This window comes from Dermacentor andersoni, chromosome 3 (genome assembly GCF_023375885.2).
Source record: "Dermacentor andersoni chromosome 3, qqDerAnde1_hic_scaffold, whole genome shotgun sequence".
Lineage (NCBI taxonomy): Eukaryota > Metazoa > Arthropoda > Arachnida > Ixodida > Ixodidae > Dermacentor > Dermacentor andersoni.
Window position 1 is genome coordinate 3,189,243 of NC_092816.1, and position 25,591 is coordinate 3,214,833.

The window sequence follows — 25,591 nt, forward strand, 5'->3', positions numbered from 1 at the left end:
GACATCCACTTGTTCATAGCAATTGCTATGAACGGGTGGATGTCCAATTTTTTTTTGTTGATTACTTTTCTTCACCTTGCAGGTTTCCGCAGAACAATTATGTCAAAGAGTAAAGCACAATTGCATTCAAACATCCCTAACTGCTTCTCACGCTTCCTGGCAACTGCAGCGTATGTAACCGTAACGTTTACTGGGAAACGCTCGCGGTGAATGCTATGCACAATGGCAGGCTTTCTGGTAGAAACACGGCCTCTTGCCTGGGCTGCGATGTGAAGGAGGCAAGTGCCAACTGGAAGCATTTCAAGGAAACAGGCACACTGCTCCGTGGACTCCGATATATTAAAGCGCCGGCACACGCAGATGGCAGATGCCACGGCTGGTCTATGAATGGTAGAAATGCTAGATAAGGGGTCTGTTTGAGTTTTTGGGTTACAGCATTGTTTTCTCGTATATTCAAGTTACAATTCGACGCTATCATATCTGTAGGTTGTGTGTAAGTCATACCTTACGATTTTTCTACGCGTTTTAGCATGAGAAATACAGTTAGTTCAGTAACTTCCTTGCACCACATGGAAGGCCTTCGTATGGTTGGCTAAAAAATATTTTTACCGAAATGACTTCGACGCTGGACGCCGTCACCGAATCTTCCACAACACAAATCGCCACAGGCATACCTGAAGAGGCGTGCCAGTACACTTATTAGGCATATTGGTGCTTGTACTGTGACGGGTGATGGCGGATGAACGCGTGTATAATTAAGGAACACATACTGTGTCTCGTGACAATCGCCCCTTCTCCCGCTTATGCTTCACTGCTGTAATTTTGCATATGCTTCACAGCTAACATTCCTGTATTGAGCCGAAGCTGACTTTCGGGAACAGGCATAATGCAACGCATTGTGCTTTCCGAGCTTCGAAGCCAATCGCGAGGACCACAAAGGCATAGACGGTGCCATTGCTAACAGCGGCAAATTCTTTCAATGAAAAGCACGGCACAGAACGGCAAGAAGCTTTACAGTGAACGTTGAAGCAGCTAGGCCTAGCATTGCCGTGGTGATGGCGACGGCTGCCAGCGGATCTGCTTGTGAGAGCAGCGGTTCGAGGCAGCGAGATAGTCAAAATGGCGGCGGTGGTGGCTTCGATTAATGTTGTTTCGGACCTGTGGTCAGACGGTGAAGTGTTCTAGCATTCGAAATTTCAGATGTTCTTATACATTGCCTCTATGAGGTACATGGTGGTACTGCGAAGCTGTCCGAATGATCGGGCATCCGGAAGATCGGTTGTTGACTACACTGGGAACTCATCCAGAGAACGACACGGCGTTGAAGACGATTCGTTACTATTCCTCTCCCTTACTCAAGCCAGCATTACCGCAACTTTCGCTCCGTGTTAATAAAATTACAGCTAATTTTCCCTGATAGAAGTACAAATTCCCAGAGTTTTCCCTGAGTATTTACAGACTATACAAATTTCCTGAGAATTCCCGGTTTCCCTAGTTGGTTGACACCTGGCAAATAAATATCATGAGCCATTCCACTCTGTGAAGGTATATGACCAGCAAAGCTGCGCAGCACACGACAAAGAAGTGACACAGAATTTTGAACAAAGATACACATTATCTTGAACGGTGGTCATTGTGACAACAGGTACGCATACACATTTATTTTTATTAATCTACGTCTATTCATGTTGACAGGCCGCCATTGGAATCTGAACCTGGCAACGTTTAACGTTAGAATGTCATCTAGTGAGGTGAGTCTAGCAGTGTTATTGGAGGAATTAGAGGGCAGCAAATGGGATATAATAGGGCTCAGTGAAGTTAGGAGGACAAATAAAGCATATACAGTGCTAAAAAGCAGGCACGTCTTGCGCTACCGGGGCTTAGCGGACAGACGAGAACTAGGAGTCGGATTCCTGATTAATAAGGATATAGCTGGTAACGTACAGGAATTCTATGGCATTAATGAGAGGGTGGCAGGTCTTGTGAAACTTGATAAGAGGTACAAATTGAAGGTCGTAGAGGTCTACGCCCCTATATCCAGTCATGATAACGAGAAAGTCGAAAGCTTCTATGAAGACGTGGAATCGGCGATGGGTAAAGTCAAAACAAAATACACTATACTGATGGGCGACTTCAATGCCAAGGTAGGCAAGAAGCAGGCTGCAGACAAGTCAGTGGGGGAATATGGCATAGGCTCTAGGAATAGCAAGGGAGAGTTATTAGTAGAGCTTGCAGAATAGAATAATATGCGGATAATGAATACCTTCTTCCGCAAGTGGGACAGCCGAAAGTGGACGTGAAGGAGCCCGAGTGGCGAGACTAGAAATGAAATAGACTTTATACTCTGCGCTAACCCTGGCATGATACAAGATGCGGACGTGCTCGGCAAGGTGCGCTGCAGTGACCATAGGATGGCAAGAACTCGAATTAGCCTACACTTGACAGAACGGAAGAAACTAGTACATAAGAAGCCGATCATAGAGTTAACGGTAAGAGGGAAAATATAGGAATTCGGGATCAATCTACAGCACAGGTATTCGGCTTTAACTCAAGAAGAGGACCTTAGTGTTGAAACAATGAACGACAATATTATGGGCATCATAAAGGAGTGTGCAATAGAACTCGGTGGTAACTCAGACAGGATACCAGTAAGCTATCGCAGAAGACGAAAGATCCGATCAAGAAACGCCAATGTATGAAAGCCTCTAACCCTACAGCTAGAATAGAACTGGCAGAACTTTCGAAGTTAATCAACAAGCGTAAGACAGCTGACATAAGGAAGTACAGTCTAGCCCGGTTATAACGAAGTCTGCGGGAATCGCACGCGCATCCTGATATCTCCGGAGCGGCCACGCGGTTATCACGCGACAATCACGTGCTCGCTCGCAGATGGTAGCGGGGAGAGGGCACCTTCGCCGCTCCCGCTGCTCTTCGCGCCTGGCCGCGACGCCGCAGCCCAAGGCACCCCGTTCCCTCCTTTCCCTTTCTTGGAACCGGGGAGACTCCCTCTCCGCCGCTCGGGGAGAAGCGCTATTCCCCCGATGCACCTTGTCTTTCGGCTGAGGAGCTTGCGACAGGCCGCATTTCAATTCAGCCGCTGAGACCGCCGCACGCCGTCCCCCTGTTGCGTTCGGCCTTTGTGAGTGACTGACCACCCCAGGGCCCGAGCGCGGATCCACTCTGGGTGAGCTGAGCTCTTATCAGCCTCTTTTGTGGTTCCCACATTGTGCGGTATTTCGCCCCAGACGTGCGGAACGCTCCGCCGCTGTGGTTTTGTTTTGTGTTGTATTTGTATGTGTTGTTGCTGTTGTTGCCAGTTGGTATATATTTGTACGCTAAGGTGAATAAACACCTTAGGTCGAGACTCACCCTGTCCCCCCTGGCCTGAACCCGCCGTGGTCGCAACTCACTGCGAACCGCGGGTTAGGGGTCACAGCTCTGACTGTTAGGGCTGCTGCGAAAGTGCTAGGGAGCGACTGCCGCTCCGCTGGCGCTGTGCGATCCAGAGAAGGGTCAGGTGCGCACGCGCGAACTTGAGTAATACCCCTATAGAGTTTATTTATTTATTTACATGTACCTTACAGGCCTTCGAGAAGGCATAGTGTAAGGGGGGAAATACGGTAACATATTAGTATGGAGTCGGGAAAGAAATAAACATCAGCAACAGAACATGGAAAATTAATACGTTAGCAAATACAATATGTAGAGCAATAACAATAAATGGTAACCAATAACATAATAGCATAATAACATCGTAAACGTTTTTGCATGTTATACAGTAGTAAGTATAGTAAAAAAAAAAAAAAATGGGAGCACTGAAATTCTTTAACATTGCAGGAAAAATGTAAGAAAATTACAAAAGACATGACACGTTTAGACGGTTGAAACGGCATATTGATTGGTTAGTAGATTGCGAAATGCAGTGTGTTTAGTTTGGCATGCAATGGTATCTGGCAGTGCGTTCCATAAGCGGACCGCACGGGGCAAAGCTGAAAAATTAAAAGCGTGCGTGTTGCCATAAATTCGGGTGTAGCTGAACTGATTGTTCAGTCGTTGTGACGTCGAGGATGCTTTCTTCAGGTTTGATAATGTTAGGCCAACTGTGTGAACAAATCTATGAAATAATAATAGAAGGGAAATATCACGGCGAGTAGTTAGTGGTTGCAACGAAAGATCGATTTTTATTTGGGTTACACTTGACTGGTTACTATAATTTTTAGAAATGAAACGGCTCGCTCTATTCTGGATGCTCTCCAGGAGTTCGATGAGGTAATTTTGATGAGGAGACCATATACAAGAGGCGTACTCAATTTGTGGCCGTACAATAGATACGTAAGCTAGTTTTCGTAGCGGTGAAGGCGCACTTCTTATGTTGCGGCGCAGATATCCCAATGATCTGGAGGCGTTAGCTGAAATGGAGGTGATGTGTTTAGTCCATGAAAGATTGTGTGTAAGGAGCACTCCTAAGTACTTATATTCTGTGGTGTGGTCAACTATGTTAGAATCAAGATGATAAGAAAAGTGAGAGTTAACAGCTTTTCGAGAAAAGGAAACTACTTTGCACTTCGACACGTTTAGGGACATGAGCCACGTAGCACACCAATCACTGATATGTGCAAGATCATCTTGGAGTGCCGCGTGGTCAGAGGGACAGTTAATCGAACGGTATACAATGCAGTCGTCAGCAAATAATCGTACAGAAGATGACATATTGTTAGGTAAGTCGTTAATGTAAATTAAAAAGAGAAGAGGACCAAGTACACTGCCTTGAGGTACACCAGAGGTGACGTCAGAGAGCCCAGAGGAAAAGTTAGCAACAACAGTGAACTGTTCGCGATTAGTAAGAAAGTTACGAATCCATGATAGGGTTAGTGAGTCGAGTTTAATTGCTGAGAGCTTTGATATCAGGCGACTATGGGCTACGCGATCGAATGCTTTCGAGAAATCTAAAAAGATGCAGTCAATTTGTTTGTTACTGTTCATATCAAAGTGTAAGTCTGACGTGAATTCTAGTAGTTGGGTTTCGCAAGAAAATCCTTTTCGGAAACCATGCTGTTTCGGGTAAAAAAAGTTATTACATTCAAGATGAGAATATATATGGGATGCGATAATGTGTTCCAACATTTTGCAGCAAATGCATGTTAGTGATATAGGACGGTAATTATCACTAGAACTCTTGTTACCTTTCTTAAAGACAGGAACTACTTTTGCTATCTTCCAGTCTGTAGGAAGCATACCAGTTGTAAGCGATTGGTTAAAAAGGTGTAGCAGAATTTTGCTTGATACTAGTATTGTGTTTTTTAGTATTTTAGAATTTATACCATCTATACCAGAGGATGAAGACATTTTAAGGTTATCTATAAGATCGACTACGCCTTTTAGAGTGATAGTGATGGGTGACATGTACTGGAAATCAAACTCGGGAACAAAAGGTATGTTACAACTATCTTCTCTTGTAAAGATGGATGTGAAAAATGAGTTGAATACTGTCGGACATTGACTGTCAGGAATAGGTGTGTTGTTTTTATCCTGCAATGAAATATTACTGCCTTTATTACTAGGGTTAACTATGTTCCAGAATTTTCTTGGATTGCTTGTAAGAATTCCCGGTAAGTCTATTGAAAAATATTTATTCTTGGCGACCAATAAAGCTGTGCAGTACTCTTTTAGATAGCTTTTGTATTTATCCCAAGCCAATGTTGTTTGTCCACGCTTTGCATTTTCATATAGGCGTTTTTTCTTGTTTCTCATTCTGTGAAGAGTTTTAGTAAACCATGGGTTGGAATTATCGTTAGTTATAGTAACAAGAGGAACGTGCTTTTCAATCAATGTAGACAACTTATCTCTGAACAGAACCCAATTTTCGTTGACAGATCTGCTGTAAAAGGATGGCTCCAATACAGCAACAAAAAAGTTGTTTAGTTCTAAATTGATGATATCATAATTACCTTTATTGTAGTCTCTAATTAGCTTTGTTATGGAACCGGTGGACGCGCACGGAATATCGATGGTCACTTGGAGTAGCCGGTGATCACTGAATCCATCTAAGTAAGTTATATGTGTGACAGTTTCTGGAGCTGTTGTTAAAATGAGATCCAAAAGATTGGAATTACGAGTCGGTTGATTAACTACTTGAAATAGGTTAAAATCTAATGTTAAGGAAATAAAGCTTGTGCACATATGACACGAAGAGGATAGATTAACCCAGTCGATTGAAGGAAGATTGAAATCTCCGAGTAGGTACATTACATCTGCCTGATACAGAGCAGTTACCTCATTAATACTGTCATGTAATGCAGTTACGAAGGAAAAATCAGAATCCGGCGCACGGTAACAATTACCGAGCAGTACCTTCACGGTGGATACAGAGCAGGCTACCCAAATGATTTCGAGGTTAGTACGGGTTTGAACAACAAATGATGTGATATTCTTTTTAATTGCTATCATCACACCGCCCCCTCTTTTCTTATCTCGGTCTCGCCTGTATATGTTGTAGGTTGTGTTACCGGGGAAAATTTCGTTGTCAGTTATTTCAGGGCTTAACCAGGTTTCGGTAAAAGCAAGAGCATCCGAATTGCAATCGTCCAGAAAAGAAGCAACAAGATCGCGCTTTGACATAATACTACGGATGTTAGCAAACGATAATGATAAGGATGAAGAAGTAAACGTTTGATTTGGTTTATGGTGATTGCGCACATGCGTATTGTGCCGGAGCTATCTGTTGACCATGACAACTGCATCGGTTGAAACATCGTAGGTGTACGTCTCAGAGTCTATGCGCATTCGGTCGACATGCAACCTAAATGCCTTGTTATTATTCCTGGCAAAGCTAATTAATTTCCGCCTCGCTTGTCGCGTTGCGGGAGAAAAATCCTCGCGGATTGAAAACGTCGATCCCTTAAGTTTAGGTGCTGAAGCCAAGATACGCTCTTTGTCCTTGAAAAAAGTGACCCTTGCTATGATTGGCCTGCGTTTTTCTTGCGAATGTTTGCCCAAACGGTGCACGCGCTCGAATTGTTGAGCTGTCGTGTTGACGCCAAGTTTTTCTGAGCAAAACTTGATAATTTTTTGCTCGGACGCAGCCCAATCTTCTTTGGGATCATCATCTATTCCAAAAAACAAGAGATTCGAGCGGCGTAGTCTATTTTCAGTGTCATTACACCTTGAAGATATGGCTGCCAAATGCTCGGAAACGTTGCTTATAGCATCAGAATTTGTCCCGGCTTCGGCTCTGGAATGCGAAGAAGTGGCGGATTCTAATTTTATGATTTTTGCACTGAGCAGCTTGATTTCGTTTTCAGCTGCCTCTTGCTTTCCTTTAGTCTCCTTAAGTTCGGCGATTAAAGCAGCGTGACCATTTTCAAGCTTTCTAATAGATTCTAGAGCCTGGGCAAATGCATCAGCTTCAGTTTTGGACATTGGACCAGGATTTGGTTCCACGTCTCCAGAAAGTATGAGCAAAAGGGCAGAAAAAGCATTGTGAATGTTCGAATACAACAGCAAAAACCGCTTAAACAAATCATGAAGTTCTACAGGAGTTCTACTAAGGAGAATACCTTAGTAATTTGCGATTCGCTGATGATATTGCCTTGCTTAGTAACTCAGGGGACCAATTGCAATCCATGCTCACTGACCTGGAGAGGCAAAGCAGAAGGGTGGGTCTAAAAATTCATCTGCAGAAAACTAAAGTAACCTTTAACAGTCTCGAAAGTAGCGAGGCACTGTAAGTGGTAAGGGAATACATCTGCTTAGGGCAGGTAGTGACCGCGGATCTGGATCATGAGACTGAAATAATCAGAATAAGAATGGGCTGGGGTGCGTTTGGCAGGCATTCTGAGATCATCAACAGCAGGTTGCCATTATCCCTCAAGAGAAAAGTGTACAACAGCTGTGTCTTACCAGTATTCACGTACGGGGCAGAAACCTGGAGGCTTACGAAAAGGGTTCTACTTAAATTGAGGACGACGCAACAATCTATGGAAAGAAGAATGATGGGTGTAATGTTAAGGGATAAGAAAAAAGCAGATTGGGTGAGGAAACAAACGCGAGTTAATGACATCTTAGTTGAAATCAAGAAAAAGAAATGGGCATGAGCAGGACATGTAATGAGGAGGGAAGATAACCGATGGTCATTAAGGGTTACGGACTGGATTCCAAGGGAAGGAAAGCGTAGCAGGGGTCGGCAGAAAGTTAGGTGGGCGGATGAGATTAAGAAGTTTACAAGGACGACATGGCCACAATTAGTACATGACCGGGGTAGTTGAAGCATGGGAGAAGCCTTTGCCCTGCAGTGGGCGTAACCAGGCTGGTAATGATGATGATTCATCTTATACATTTGTTATATACATTCGTGTTTTTATTTCACAATATACTGAGCCAAGAAATTTCAGACTGAAATCACTGCCCCAACTGGCAGTGGGCCAGTGCCGTGAGCGCCTTCGCAGAGGGAGGGGCACAGTATGGAAATGCTAGCATGATGAGCGGCATCGCAGCAAGCTGTGGAAGATGATGACGAAGAACGCACGCGTCATGGCACGAGCGCGTTTGCATGCTTACACCGAGTGATGTCAACAACAGTCGTGGTAGAAGACAATGAACGCGCTTTGTTGTTGACAGATTTGTTGACAGAGACAAAAAATGCATAGAACCCTAGCCATTAATAGCTTCGCTGTAAAATGGCGGCAGGTGTTACTCTTGTAACACAAGAAGGTGAAAGGTTGCTGCACATTAGGTAACACACGAAGTTATACAATCGGGATTACTTTTTTTTTTACGACATTAGGTTGCACAATAGGGACTAGACTTCTTTTAAGACATAACGAGCCGCAATGGGAAGTACATGAGTGGCACTAAGGCGACCTCCTAACTAAGGCACAGCGGCACGTGCTTCTTCTGCAGTGGCGTACCTGCGCGGCTGTCCTCGCGATCCACAACAGAGCGCACGCTCCTCCATCGCTCGCTACTGCCACCGCTCCGACTGTAACGTCAATGTGCAGAACGCGTGCGCCCGCTTTTCTGCGCAACACATGGGGCGACAGCAATCAATAAACTTATAACTCGGCAGACACTTGAGACTCTTTACGTGTGGGAATGCGAAAGCATTATACTGTTTGCACACCTCGGAACGTCATCAACGTGCTCATTTTGTACACTCATGACGTGGAGTCACCTCCTCCACACCATCACGTGCGCCGGCCAACGACGCATGCACTAGTCAGCGACATGTCTGCGACGTGACGTGTACTATCAGGCAAGCACTGGGCACACCTTTAGTCAGCCAGAACCGTGGAGAAGTAAAAAATACCAGCCCGATTGGTATCAACTTTTCATTATAGTTTAAGTTCTTTCAAGTTTTTGTTGTGATGGAAGATGTTGCATTGTGTGACGTTTTCTTTGTATGTACTGCTCAGTGACTTGTCATTGGTAATGACCATATGGTGCTCACAATATTGTAAGTAATTCCTGTACGTACATCATTTATTGTAATAAATACCATGTAAAATAAAAGGAACCATTGCTTCGGGGAAGCGTGCTCATCTCGCACTCCGGAGGCTCAGGTTCAATTCTCACCCAAACCGAAATGCACAAACTTTTCTTCTCAAAGCTAATTTACTTTATTTACAGGAACCTCCCTGAGAAATGTGGCATCAACTTGACTATTTTTTGACGCGTTTTGACTCATTGTGGCGTCGGCCATTCATTGTCATGGCGCAGTTTCACCAAGAGCACTGCCAACATAGATGCCTAAGGCTTTCGCCTTAACTGCATAGTTGCCATTCATAATCAAGTCGATAGCGACCGCAGTTTCGTCTGCAGCAGTTGCGGCAAGCAGTAGTTTTGTTCCGACTCTGTGCACACATCGGCCATGTGCCAAAATGTAGTCGCAGTTTTGCCCGAAAGGCGAAGCATCGATTGCGATAGCAAGTTACTACACAGCTATAGAAAGTAAGGATAGTAGTTTTGTCAGTATTATGAATTTGTAAACATTCGCTTACTAACTGAATGAAGCATGGTGTCAGCGTGCAGAAGCAAATATGAACACTCCACACTCGATGAGCACGGACACTCGCTGCAAAACGCTGGACGCTGGTGTGAGCAAGCATGACAGCAGCAACGAGCAAAGTGAACTTCGTTTGGTATATCAATTCGACGCAAGAGCGGCTAGAACACAGAGCACACAAAGGCATGAGCCATCTGCCCTTTCAAGATACGTTGCCTGCGACTGTGCAAAGTATACACTTGGTGAAGTCGAAGCTGCCTCCCCCCTCCCCGTCCTCCTCCCACGCTGCCTCCCCATGTTCTTCCATATTTCTGGTGTGAGATTGAGGCGCCATCATCCGTTACCCTTAGGTCGCGAAGTGCACAGTTGCAACCGGAGCACAACGTCCCATGGCCTTTCGTTCGACGGAAGACAGCGCATTTTCTCTCCGCTTTCTCCTTCACGCGCGGCAGATTGAGCCGCAATCGCTGGTTTTTCTCGCGCTTTCACTCCCACATACAGCATACAATGCGTGGTGACGGTATTATCACCCTTGGACTTTATACGGAACAGTACGGATGGCAAAAATGCCCCTCGAGTGTCCATATAATTACTATAACAATAACAACTACATAGTCGCTATTCATAATCGCGTTGACAGCGACTGCGGTTTCGGTAAACAGTTGCGAAACGAGGGAATAACAACCTAGCCACTCTTCGCTTGCAGCTCCCATACAAGCGGGGGTGGGGGACGAGGGGGGGGGGGGGGGCGAAGGTGATGTAAGAAGGCAAGAAACGCTACCACTATGGGCACCACTCACAGGATGAGTTTGGACCGGTGGCACCTTCAGGTGGCGGCTTGGCATATGTAATGGCATGGGAAGGCCGAGCCGGGCGCAATAGGCACTGCTGCCAGTTACATTAACTTAAAGGGGCCCTGAACCACCACTCGGGCTTGGTGAAATAACATAGTCTGCGGGTAGCATACGCTGTTGTGAACATCTCAGCCAAATTCTGCTGTCGTAAAGGGTCTGTGGAGTTGCAAGTGGAGTGCGAAGTCATCTTTTTCTCAAACGCTCTCGTTTAAAAAACCCCATGCTCCTCGCTCTTTTCTGTGTGCTCTATTTCGTCATAAATCACACTCCAATACGCGGCTGCTATCGGTCGCTGCGCTCGACTACACCGCGGCCGCTGCGAGGTGCTGCCACGAGTCCAGTGGCTAAGCCCACTGCAGCTCTCTGAGGACAGCCACATTTGGCTTACGTTTAGCACGGCACAGGCACCAAGTCGGAAATTTTAACTGCGCGCCACGGTGACGTCTCCGCCGTAGCCTTTGCAGTGCCAGGCATTGGAGGAGGAAGGGGAGCACAGCCGAGGCCGTGTTTGATTGCCGACAACTCCGCTTCTGCTGAACGAATTGAAGTAGCTTTTGCGGCAAAGTGGTTCTGAAATAGCCTATTTTCAGTTCAAATGTCTTTCTTCATTGCCATTTGTTGGGCGTGTTGGTAAATTGAAAGCATATTTAGCGCCAGCAAACAAGGACGGAAGGGAGACGACAACACAATGCGCTAACTTCAACAACTTGATTTTTAGGAAGTACACCTATATAAACCATGCACAGTGGCGCCACCTCATCCAAATCTTATCCATCCAAAAAAGCCGTCTCCTTATCTAACAGGTCGATTGAAGGGGCACTAACACACGTGTCTCTATTCCGCCAGATAGTCTGCGCTTCAATGATCTCTCGCACGTCTTTATCTTTGTGCTTTGCAAGAACCCGACAGGATTCATAGACCGGCGCACAGCCGCATTCTTGACAGTGGGTTGACAGATGACCGATTTGCTTATTTTTCACAGTTTGGCAATGTTCCCGTAATCGGTCATTAAGACATCTCCCTGTCTGTCCGATGTATTTCTTCCCACAGGACAGCGGAAGCTCATATACAACACTTTCTGCGCATCCCACTGGCGCTTTCCGATGATTCGTAGAGCACCCGGCAGCTGGCTTACGGTACGGGTCTGTCAATCGACATATTTTTGCCAGCTTTTCTGGTGCGGAAAAGACCACTTTTGTGTCCACCCGGCTAGCCATTTTCTTAAGTTTATGTGCGGTTCTATGCAGGTAGGGCACTACCGCTACCTTCCTTCTACGCTCCGTCCTTTGATTTGCCGTGTCCTGAATTGTGCTATCCGACCTGCACCTTTTTAGCAGCCCCTCGACGACCGAAACTTGCACTGATTCCGGAAACCCTGCTGCTGATAGCCTTCCCGATTGATAGCCTTCCCGATCTACGCCAATTGCCAAGCTCGGTCACTTTCCTTCTACATTCGCTGCAAACATTTGCCCAACGAAGTCCTGCGGTTGTTTGGTGGCCTTGCTCCTTCCGTTGGCCATGGCATCAGAGTCCTCAAGATAATGAGAAGTGAGTGGCAAAGGCAAGCGAGGGTGGTGAAAGGTTTGCTGAGAGCGACGCTGGGCGCTCCAGGGAAACAACAGGGTGCCTGCAGGAAGTGGACCGACTTCCTGGCGATCATCAGTAGCGGCACGGAATTTCTGTGGCAGAGGACCTTACCCGGCCTGCGTGACAGCATCCCTAAGAAGAAACCTGCCGGACCTTGTGGCGTCAGGACCTTCGGCGAGGTTAGTCTTCCAGACTACGTTGAAGGTGTTCTTGAACTTGGCCCCAAGTTCGCCGTAGAACCAAGGTTGAGCGCACCGGAACTTCTGAGCATTGTGCGAAGGATTTCAAAGTGCGCCCCACAAGGTGAAGTGAGTCGATGTATCTCTGAAGGGGTCGATGTGGTTTCGCGCAACAAACCGATGGTCTCACGTGTACCGGTTAAGCGCGCAACTTCGTTTTTGAGGCAAAATGGTCTGTGTGTTTTGCCAGCGGACAAGGAAGGTGGCTTTGTTGTCCTCAAGGAAGGTGATTTTAATACGAAAGCCTGCTCTGCGATTGCCTCTGTGTTCGACCAGTGTAGTAATGTGTCTCTCCGAAAAATCAAGCTAGAAGCGAAGCGTCTTTGTAAGAAGGCAGACCTTAGTCACTTGGTTCGTGAAATTGACAACGCAAAGTCTGGTTGCCTTCAAATTATGTTTAGTGCGAAGACGCACAAACCCGATTACCCATTAAGGGTAATAGTTTCAGAAACAGGTTCTTGGCAGAAAAAGTTCGCTCTTTTCTTGCAAGATAAGCTGCGAATTCTTAATATTGACGACCCATTTTTGGTTAGGGGCTCTGCAGAAATCGTAGATTTCCTGAAAAGAAATTCTGACAAAAGCTTATCAGCTTGCTCCTTTGACATAAAGGACTTGTACTACTCCTTGCCTCAAAAGAAACTAATTACTTGTGTAGAAGAGTGCATAGACGAGTATGGCGTGGTACCGTTCCAAAATTCAGCCGGTTTGTCCGTTCAAGACTTTTTAGACATGCTTAGTTGCTACCTTCACTCTACATATGCAGCATGGAACGACGACATATTCATTCAAAAGCAAGGGGTTTGCATCGGTTCATGTTTGGCGCCCATACTAAGTGACATCTTTCTAGCTCACCACAACAGAATCCTGTCCCGTACCTTGTCGGAGCACAGGGTGGTTAAAGTTGTCAGATACGTTGACGACTATCTCGTTCTTTTTGAACCTGACGCACGTTTTACGGTAGGCGAGCTTTACGAAGTATTTTCTGCAGGCCTTAGCCCACTTACTCTCACGATTGAAGAGCCCTCCAATAACGTGCTGCGCTTCCTAGACATTCAGCTCGAGTTCATGGAACGGCACACGTGTTGGGAGTATAAACCTAGAGCTAATAAGCCCCTGTTATCATATAGGTCAGCCCACTCGAAGCTCGTCAAGAGGAGCATTGCCAACTTATGCTTTGGAAATGCTCTAAAGAAGTCTTGCCACCACAAGATCTATACGAGCCTTATGGATCAATCGGGAAGGCTATCAGCAGCACGGTTTCCGGAATCAGTGCAAGTTTCGGTCGTCGAGGGGCTGCTAAAAAGGTGCAGGTCGGATAGCACAATTCAGGACACGGCAAATCAAAGGACGGAGCGTAGAAGGAAGGTAGCGGTAGTGCCCTACCTGCATAGAACCGCACATAAACTTAAGAAAATGGCTAGCCGGGTGGACACAAAAGTGGTCTTTTCCGCACCAGAAAAGCTGGCAAAAATATGTCGATTGACAGACCCGTACCGTAAGCCAGCTGCCGGGTGCTCTACGAATCATTGGAAAGCGCCAGTGGGATGCGCAGAAAGTGTTGTATATGAGCTTCCGCTGTCCTGTGGGAAGAAATACATCGGACAGACAGGGAGATGTCTTAATGACCGATTACGGGAACATTGCCAAACTGTGAAAAATAAGCAAATCGGTCATCTGTCAACCCACTGTCAAGAATGCGGCTGTGCGCCGGTCTATGAATCCTGTCGGGTTCTTGCAAAGCACAAAGATAAAGACGTGCGAGAGATCATTGAAGCGCAGGCTATCTGGCGGAATAGAGACACGTGTGTTAGTGCCCCTTCAATCGACCTGTTAGATAAGGAGACGGCTTTTTTGGATGGATAAGATTTGGATGAGGTGGCGCCACTGTGCATGGGTTATATAGGTGTACTTCCTAAAAATCAAGTTGTTGAAGTTAGCGCATTGTGTTGTCGTCTCCCTTCCGTCCTTGTTTGCTGGCGCTAAATATGCTGTCTTTCTTCACTTCGATAAAAAGTAGTTCAGGGCCCCTTTAATATGTTCCGTCATTTCTTATGCTTTGCGTTGCCGAAATACCATGTGAAACCTAATCTTATCAAACAATGTGCGTTTTTCAATGCATGAACAGTTACTGAAACATGGCTGAAGCTGGCCATGCCATTAATTTCAATATATTTAATTGCAGCCTCACCAGATAAAACGGCAGAAAGATTACATATGCACGGCGTGGAGGCAACAGTACATACAGTGCTCAGCAATTGAAATGCAATACTTGAAGCATACGGTTGGCAGTGATTCTTGAACCGACTGAAAGTGCTCGGGACACTGAGTTGATGCATCATGGTATACAGTGAATGTGAGAACCTTTGTGACGCATTGAGACTGCATTTGGTCCCATGACGACCACCTGTGGTGCAAAAAACGACGGCATCTGGGGGCTCAGAGAATTTGTTTCATCACTGAGCACTCCACATTTCTGATTCTGCTTTGTTATGACCTAATTCTAACATTTATAAAGGAATCGTTCATACGCAACAGCTTAATGTCCCATGAGAATTGCCTGTCTTCGTTTCCATAGGTGTAATGGCTCCGGAGCTTGGGCACGGAAGGCGAACACTCAGATTTGTAGTCGTCATTTTACTGTCTTATCAGTGTGTCAGTCTTCCTTTCAGGGTACATTTTCCTTCCTTTCGCTTCCCAACTCTGGTTGCGTCCAGCACATGAATGTTTGCTGTGCACCGACAGAGAATGCAAACGCAGAGGCATGTTCGCACTCACCACCACCGACGGCTCTCGTCGCGCTAAGCTGCGTGAAATACACCATGACCAAAGGTTGAGCTAGTTTCTAAGACATTAAGAATGACAGAGCATTGCAAAGATAAAAATTACAACGGATAGAGAACGGGAACTTACGGACACATATGTGTGATTGACAAAGCAGCTCAAAGAACAAAAAGGGTGATGTAGGTGTCCTTTTACTTGTTAATAATTTTTGTGCTCTTCCCCTATTTACATGATAAAATACGTGGAAATGTTAATGTGCACAGCAAAATAACAACTGGAATATAATTGCTGGAGTTCCACGTCTTAGCATGCTGCTGTGAGCTTTGTTCGCAGGGTGCATTAGCACTGCAATTTCCACTGGTTTTCTACTTTATATATTACCCATTGCCATGAACGTGGCCTGCCTCGTACAAGTGGCGACCTTTCTGAAAAGCAGGCACACGAAAATGCATTCTCTGGTATGTCAGACTTTGAAACCCGCAGTGCAATATCACTGGAAGTACCAGGAGCGCCTTCGTCCCATCGTCTGCTTCACATGCCAATGCTACGACTGCTGCTGTTGGCGGCACCGTTCACCAGCACGTCGCTGGCGCCTTACGACAGCCGCCCAGTGCCTACAGACACTATAGCGGCTGCGGGCACACTGAAGGCACAGTACGGCACGTTTCTGCTATTTCTGAAAAACAAACACCCTGCAAATTTGTCAAGTGGATAGCTGACGCAGGGTGTAGGTGACACTACAGAAGTGGCAGCATGTCAAAATCAACACTTCTGGGCCAGCAGCGATAGCTTTGCAGCAATGGCATTGCTCGAGGTTGCAGGTTCGATCCCGACAATGGCAGCTATATTTCGACTGGAGCGAAATACAAAAAAATTTGGGGGACGCTTAAGCTTCGCCTTCAGGAGTGGAACAACACGATAGTGTTCAAAGACACCTTACTGCTTTTCATGCTTCCCGGCAACTGCAGCTTCAGGGTGTCTACCAAGTTGACATTTCCAAATCCCCCGAGTTTTCCAGGTTTTCCCTGAGTGCCTTTGCAATATTCCCTGAGTGCACAGAACTTTGTTTTATGTCAAGACAAGCTCCCTGTATCATGTCACCCAATGGTGCCACTCTCTAGTAAGCAAGTTAAAAAATAAAGAAACAACTTAATCCCGTTTGAATAGTAAGGGATAGTGTTTATTTTATTCAAAAAAGAAAACAGAAGGGAGGGGTTATGTAATATGCACAGCGAATAAAATATCTTCGAAAGAAATAGTAAAACCCATCGCAAATTGAGTCGAACATTCTCAAATACGAATAAGAAAGAGATGCATACAGAATATATTGTAATATGAGCTATTTCTATCAAATGATAGCAAGCTAATTGGTTTGAGGCCTGAACTTTATCACAAGTGAGAATCTCTTGCAACAGCTGGTAAGTCAACCTCAACTGTCCTGACAAACTCTGAGCCCACGCACAATGCCTCAGTGTTGCGTTTCACTGTTTTCATGTTTTTTTTTGCTTGGATGACGGACACCTGCATCTCGGCATCAGCTAACACTTTGCTTTTAGAGTGCAAGCTCCTTCAAGAAAGCAGCGGCATGCTTCCTTTCTCATTCATTTCTCAATGTGTACATTTTTTGTCTTGTTCTCTTTCGGCTGCGCATTCGCCACACGGATTATTTGAAGCATCTTCTTGGACAGTTGTACAGTCCGTGTCCGATTTTTCAGACTTCCTAGGGGCTGCGAAAGCATCCGAAAAAATGAATGCATGTCTTTTATAGCTCTTGGTGGCTCAAATCGCCACAGGCACGTCCGAAAAATCTATGAAGGCCTGCCAGTACACTCATTAGGCATATCGGTACTCGTACTGTGACGGGAATGACGCGTGCAAGTGTGCATAATTAAGGAATACATACTGTGACCCGTGATAATTGCTCCTTCCTGCGCTGGTTATGCTTCACAGCGTAACACAGCTGTAATGAGGCAAAGCTGACTTTCGGGAACCAGCATTATGCAACACGCCGTGCTTTCTGAAGCCAATTGCAAGGACCACAAAGGCGGTGTCGGTGCCATTGCTGACAGCGGCGAATTCTTTCAATGAAAAACACAGCACAGAACGGCAAGAAGCTTAATACCGAACCTCGAAGCAGCTAGGCCTAGAATTGCCGCGGTGGTGGCTACGGCTCCCAGCGGATCTGCGTGCGAGTGTGCCAGTTAGAGGCGGCGAAGTTATCAAAATGGCGGCGGTTGTGGCTTTGATTAATGCCGTTTCGCACCTGCGGTCACGGCAAGAAGTCCGAAAAATTGGACGGCGAAGGGTTCTTGTGTCCGAAATTTCAGACGTTCTTATACATTGACCCTATGGAGTACTTAGTGGTGCTGCGAAGTCGTCCGTCCGGAAAGTCGCTCGTTGACTGTACTCTGGCAACTCCTCCAGCCAACGACGCAATGTCAAAGACCATTCGTTATGATTCCTCTCTGTTACTCGAGCCAGCATTACTGCGACGTTCGTTCCCTTTCAATAAAATTACAGCTAATTTTCCCTGATAGAAGTGCAAATTCCCAGAGTTTTCCCTGAGTTTTCCCAGACTACTCAAAATCTCTGAGAATTTCCAGTTTTCCCAGTTGGTAGACACACTGAGCTTATGTAGCCGTAATGTTTACCAGGAAACACTGGCTGCGAATGCTATGCATGAAGGCAAGCTTTCTGGTAGAAACGCAGCCTCTTGCGTGGGTCGATCTCCTGTTATTGCTTTGCCCTTCTAAAATTTCAGCCTTAGAAGAGCTAACATAAAGGATATGTGCTGTCAGTGTTTTTTCCCATTACATTTGTTTGTGGGCTGCCATTCTCAATATTCCGAGGAATAACTTTGTAAAGAATGAAAGAGAAGGTATGAGCAACTTTGGTGGTAGACAGGTGGTTGGGTAAGCGTGGTATGGAATTTGGTTCAAAATTCTTTTCGCTGAAATGACGTCTAACACAGACGCCGGACGCCAACACCGGATTTTGTGCGATGCGGGCTCCTTAACGCTATTTCATTAAAATGCTCGTGTACATAGCTTAACGTGCTTGTTAAACAAAGCACGTTAAGGAGGTCAAAATTAATCCGGAGTCCACCACTACGGCATGCCTCATAATGAGATTGTACTTTCGGCATGTACAGCTCCATAATTAAAATAAACCTTAACACTTCTGCCATGAAGCGATATGCCATGCGAGGCAATGAAAATGCTCAATCCTCTCAGAGGTAATGAACGATGGCATACAACAATGCCAAAAAGCAAGCACACCTCCCTGTGTGTTCTGTGTACTATGCAGACAAACAGTGGTGCATGCAAGGTAACACTTATTACTTTCCTATTGGAGAAGTGATTGAAGAAAATAAACATTTGCCGTCAACATCACTGCTAATTATCTTCAATCGAAGTAAACAGCACAGCAAGCTTCGCTAACATCGAATTTCACAGTGCATGGCTTCGGTATAATTTTTAAGCTGGGCTTCAATACAGTACAAATTTACACAATACAACCAAATCAGAATTTAATTACTGTTATGTATAACATGGTCAAATGGTCACCTGCGGCCACTAACGGCCCACCGCAACAGAGAAAAACAAACAAAGTTGATGAGGGTAGCGATATTGGTATGGTATGGCATCTTCTACTTCGTTGTAGCGTAGGTGAAACGACTAGACACACAGAAAGGCACATCAGACAACACAAAGCTCTAATTTCTAACAATAGGTTTATTTAAAATTCTACAGCCATGCTTATACCACTCAATACGCCAAGGACATGTGTACATTGCTCAGTCAACATAAACAACACTGGAGCAATCACAAGCAGACACTTCAGAAGCCACACTGATTACCGAAGGAATGCATGCATTCAACTTGCACAAAGATATTCTAGCTCTTTTGTTGGCAATAAATGGATGGATTTCTGACACATGCATCGCCAAATGCTATGTTTCTTGCTTTCATAACCAAGCGTGTCATTTCGCATTTGCTTCTGCTCATAATAACAGCTTCTTCTAATTTCAGTTGGCAGTTACATCTCTGATAATGGAGGGCAAGGAAACCATCTGCCGCCACATTTTTTACTTTGTTACTGTGCTCCCATAATCTATCATTTATGCATTTCCCAGTTTGACCAATGTAGCTCGTACCACAAGTGAGGGGAATGTGATATACTACAGATGAGGCACGTTCAATGAATTTGTTTTTATGCTTTTTTTTTCACATATGAGAGTTAGTGATCCCTTGTCTTCATGCACAGGCTTACTAACTTGTTAGGTGGTGAAAAAAAAAACAAGGTTTATGTCAGTGTTTCGTGCAATATTTTGAGTCTGTGAGAGAACCCATGTATTTAAGGAATGATGGCAATATTCTTGTTAATGGTGGTGCTTGTACCAGCTACTTGTCTGGAACCTTTTCCTGTGCTTTCTCTGAATGCTTCTGCGACTAACACGAGCACGTGGCTAAAGCACCCAACACCTCCTAAGTATGGGACTTGTCGTCTAAAGTTATTGCGCATAAGATGCTGGCGCAACTTCTGCAGCACTTTTAATAGGTGATAACCCAAACGCACCGCCATTCCCTGCTGCAGGCCGCGATCATATGTTTTCTGGCCACTAGATCCCATGCAAACAAGAAAAGGTGCGAGGCGCATGGAATTGAAAACAGTAGCCACCCGCTCCATCAGCTTCCCCGCAATACCCACCCATCCATCTCACGTGAAAACGCCGGCGTGCACTGTTTCTCATTCCGGTACCACAATTCGCCTACCCAAGTCGTCGCACGGCGCATTCACAGCTTTAGAGTAAAAACGGGAACAGCGCAACACAGGACGAGGGAGTAAACAGGACAGAGCACTTGTTTACTATCTCGTCCTGTGTTGCGCTGTTCCTGTTTTTATTGTAAAGATGAACCAACCAGCCCCATTGAACACACTGCTAACATTCACAGCTATTGCCGCCAAACCTATCACGATAAGCATTTTCACCTATCTGTTTTACAGCACGTGGCGTGTAGTGCCATTGGTTGCATACTGCCCGCTTTTAGTAGGCGATAATCAAAACCCGCCGCCATTCCTCGCTGCAGGAGGTGCGATGTGAGCATCACGTTTTGCTTTGGCAGCATTCGGTGTCGCCCACCAGCCCGATTTCGTTTTGGTTTTGCTTCCCCGTCTTTAATCACTTTGCAATAGGAAAACAACAAAATGTGTCTCGGGTCACCGAAGCCCCCCCAGCTCGATGCGCGTTGGCATCTTGTGCATTGTGTGCAACGATTTGCATTATGTAGATGTCAAGCACAGGCGAGTCTAAATTTTTTTAGTTACTTCTGATTTTATGTTTTCTTACTTAGTATGTTTCATTGCATTTTCTTTTTCCCAAAAAGTATGAACGAGGTTCTACTGTACAAGGTGACAGCTTTCTACCAATTATTACCCTAAAGGCTACATCTTGTTTGCACTAAAGAATACTTACAGACACCATCCTTGCTTTTTTTGACGCCTTTCAAGACACCTTCTAGATTCATTCTTTTACACAATTCTATTGCTCTTGCTTTAACCTTAGTCAAAGGAATGTCTTTTCACATACTAAAAACTGCCGAAATAGCATTTTTCACCTTCTTGTTTAAGCTTTCATGTAAAAGTGCGAAACTGCCTTCGTCAACCGCAACCACAGAAAGAGCATGCTGTATCAAGTAGGGTTCTACGCATTTTACAGGTAATTTTTGGCATCATGGCTTACAGCATTTCAATTACAGAATGTGATGTAATTCAAGTAATTCAATAATTCATGTAATGTAATGTGAATAATGTAATAAATTGATGTAATGTGAAGGCATCTAGTGATGCCTGAACTCCCTTGCTTCTCTGATAATGTTTCAACACAACCAGAATATTGTCCGGCACATAGAAATTCACTGTGGGCACTACCACAGCGGTCCAGTTCCCGTCAGACTTGTTAGATTATCCATGATGTCGAATCCTGGCCATGGCAGCTGCATTTCGATGGGGGCGAAATGTGATAACGCCCGTGCACTTAGATTTAGGTGCACGTTAAAGAACCCCAGGTGGGTGAAATCTCCGGAGTCCCCCACTACGCCGTGCCTCATAATCAGAAAGTGGTTTTGGCACATAAAGCCCCATCATTTTCTTTTATCTATCATGTCAGGCAGTGATGACATTCATGACCCAGTGCTGTGAAAATGTTTTTAGATCTCCCCAGAAAGCGAGAGCTGAACCAAAAAAGCAGCCACATGCACCAGTGTTCAACCAAGCAGACAACAGAGCCTGCATCTCAGCGTTCAATTCAAAAGTGTATGCAATGTCAGGGTGTTTAAGTTGGCATTTCCAAATTCCCCGAGTTTGCAAGGTTTTCCTCGAGTGCCTCTGCAAAGTTCCCTGAGTGACACAGAGCTTTGTTTTATGTCAGCCAATGCTGTCACTCTATAAAAAAATGTTAAATGAAAAAAGAACTTAATCCAGTTTGAATAGTAAAAAGTGGTGTTTATTTTATTCAAAAAGAAAACACGGGAGGGGTTTATACGAATAAAAAGGAGATGCATACTGAAGCAAATATTTTCGAATATGAGCTATTTCTATCAACTGATAGCAAGCTCCTTGGTATGAGGCCCAAACTTTGTCACAAGTGAGAATCTCTCTCAACAGCTGGTAAGTCAACCTGAACTGTCCTGACATACTCTCAGCCCGTGCATGATGCCTCAGTGTTGCGTTTCACGGCTTTAAAGAGTTTATTTTGGTTTGGATAAGGGACACCTGCATCTCGGCGTCAGCCAACAGTTTGTTTAAGCTGAAGCTTCTTGAAAGAAGCGGCGGCACGCCTCCTTTGCCGTTCATTCAATGCGTAGGTCCGTTCTATTCTCCTCCTTCTTCGACCGCGCGTTTGCCCCACAGGCCATTTGAAGCATCCTCTGGGGGCTGCGAGAACTTCCGAAAAATATGGTAGTTCAAAAAAAAAAAAAAAGAATGCATGTCTTTTACTGCCATTAAGGGCTCAAAGTGCCACAGGAACATCCGAAAACGCTCTGAAGGCCTGCCAGTATACTTATTAGGCATATCGGTTCTCATACTCTGAAAAGAGATGGCGGGTGCACGTGTCTAGAACTAAGGAATACATACTGTGTCCCGTGACAATTGCCCCTTCCCATGGTTGTTATGCTTCCCCGCAATACTTTAGCGCATGCTTCACAGCGTAACATTGGTTTATTGAGGTGAAGATGACTTTCGGGAACCAGCATTAGGCGACGCACTGTTCTTTCCGAGCTTCGAAGCCAATCACAAAGAGCACAAAGGCGGAGTCGGTGTCATTGCTGATAGCGGTGCAAGCTAGGCCTAGCGTTGCCGCGGAGGTGGCTGCGGCTGCTAGCGGATCTGCGTGACACAGCGCCGGTTAGAGGCGGTGAGGTAATGAAAAATATGGCGGTGGTGGCCTTGATTAATGTCACTTCGGACCTGCACTCACGGCCAAAAGTCCGAAAAATGGGACGGCAAAGGGTTCATGCGTCCGAAATTTCAAACGTTCTTAACACTGGCTCTGTGGTGTATGTGGTGGTGCCGCGAAGCCGTCCGGAAAGTCGGTCGTTGATTACATCTGACAACTCCTCCAGCCGACGACATGGTGTCAAAGACGATTTGCTACGATTCATCTCTGTTATTTGAGTCAGCAATACCGTTAATTTTGTTCCCTTTCAATAAACTTATAGCTAACTTTCCCTAATAGAAGCACAAATTCACCAAGTTTTCCCAGAGTATTTCCAGACTAGCCGAAATCCCTGAGAATTCACCTTGTTCATTTTCCCGTGCTGCCCTCTGCCACATGCCACTGGAAACCTTTTGGGAGGGTCCCAGGGCATTTGCCGGTTGATTTGCCTACCTGCAGCCATGTTGAGTGTGCGTCGGCTGTGTGTCTTGTGGATGGTGAATAATTATTAATGACTTCTCCTGGGCTGTATGTCGTTCCAGGAAGCCATGTAGCACTCGCTGACTACCGGATGAGGAGGCCTGAGTGCACTGTTGTGCAAACAGTGTGGCCGGTAAAGGCATGCTGAGTTCCGTTTGCCGACACGGCTGCCTTGGAGTTTGTTGTCCGTTATTACGGCAATTGGAGCTCGCTTTTTGTATTTTTTTTACACATCACTCAGACATTTCGCATATTCAAGAGGTCTTCGAGCGCAGTCTTCCGCGTCGGATTCATCAAAGCAGTGCACATGTTTACATCGACATCTACAGCCACAGATCATTGTCAGCGTCAAATATTGTGGAAAAGATGCATTGTTGATATGAAATATTGTCAAAACGTAGCAAAGCATACATTCTACGCATATATGCCATGTTGTTCCACCCTGAGACGAATCAGTATAAGTGTCGGACCACTTAAAAAACGGCGACTGTGATACAGATACATATATTATAGGCTGTTAATTTATTACCGATTCTCGCTTTTCCTTAATTCCATCATACTTGCAGTTTGTGAGTGCCATAAAGCATTATTACATCAAACTGTGCTCGACATGAGCGCTCATTTATAGGCTGTGTTCTCCAGCGAAAATGCGGATGCCATCACCGACACCGTTGGTACAACTGAGCGAGACGGTTTTTTATGCTGCTGTATACCGAATGCACTGTCTTGTTTCCCATTTGACGCAGAGGCAAACAGCGAATCTTTGGAATTGAGAAATGTGTCAGTACAACAACACGCACACACCCACCTATCTACATAGTGAATGCGACCGGCAGCCTTCGGGTATGGTGACGTACAGATGTTGGCACAGCGCTACGTCACCACTTGCCGCTTATTGTGCACGTGATATGCGATACGAAGTGTAGTTGATTTCAAATCGCTAAGGCCAGAACTGAACTATAAAAGCAGCTTCCTTCGTTCTAACTGCTTACATTTCAGTTCAGGATTGCCAGTAGTGGGCGCACGAACTCCATGGTACTAGGCCTAACTTTTGCTTATCAGTATCAACATTGGCTCAGGCTACATGTGCACGGCTTGAGAGGGTTTGAGCTTGTGCATTTCAAATGAGTAGGCATGTTTGACTCATTTTGAGTGAGATTAATTATATTTACAAGCGAAGATGTCGCTATTGTGTTGTGGATTCGACGGCCGATTGCGTGGAGTTCAGTCGAACGATGGTCAGCATGCTAATTTTGTCGGTGCCGTCAGGAAAGCCCGTTGCAGTAGAACTCGCGCCTGTCGGTTACGTTATATATGCTTGCATCGTTGTCGGTCTGGTATGATAGTTTCAGTGACACACTGTGCTGAATATACGGTCAATCGTTGGCGGGAGCATCTTGTTGGTCTCGTATCAACCCGGTGTTACCGTGCTTTAAACGAGTACGCGAAGTAAGGCACGCGCTGCTACAACTAGCAACTGTAAGCCCACGGTGCAAGAAGACTTCGTCAGCAACATGATGTCTTTAATTGTCGCCCACGTGTAATGCATGGGTTTTTCATTAAATTTGCTAGCCATCAATGAAAGACGGCAACTACATGGCTCACGGTGTAGTCCGGACCACTCGGATGAAGCCCAGCTGGCCGCTTTCCGTTTTGAAGTGGAGTTAGTCTTACGCTACACACGTTTTCGGCACCATACCAACGTCGAGCTACTAGTGGAGTTTCAACACGGTACACGGCACAAGTGTTTGCAGCAGTGTATGTGCGAGCGCTTTTTTTTTTTTTTTTTTCGGAGGGCTTTCTGGCAGGCGGCCACGCGCGACCCTTTCAAAACATAAAACATTTTGCGACTAATCCGCTAGGCCAGAGCGCATGCACCGTCGCGCCATGAAAATGGCGGATTCCCGGTTGGTAGACACCCTGAATGTGCTGCACAAGCACCAACAGTGCCACGACCCACATGGGATACCCAAGGACAAAGTGCGTCCTATTTACTTTAAATATAAATTTACCTGTCACGATTTTTTTGGAGGTGGCGGTGGTGGTGGTGCAAAAGCTGGGGGTGGTCCCACGGGTGACTTCCTCTCTTGGAGCGGAATGTTCTCGTACATCTGCCGGGGCATTTCTGTTGGTGGCCTTCAATGAAAAAGAAACGGCACAAGTGCCAGCTTATTCAAATGAGGTTGATCAAAGCAGTGATAGTGTTTTCTTA

General features: G+C 45.5%; 1 protein-coding gene across 4 annotated transcripts in view; it reads right to left on the reverse strand.

Moving 5' to 3' along the window:
- Positions 1-25,591, reverse strand: part of LOC126520622 (tyrosine-protein phosphatase non-receptor type 11-like) — a 248,143-nt gene that overhangs the window by 46,762 nt on the left and 175,790 nt on the right. For all 4 annotated transcript variants that reach the window (XM_055065673.1, XM_055065671.1, XM_055065672.1 and 1 more), the window contains one exon: positions 25,392-25,515. In XM_055065673.1, the coding sequence (XP_054921648.1) occupies positions 25,392-25,515 (124 nt within the window). The remainder of the gene's footprint in view (positions 1-25,391; positions 25,516-25,591) is intronic.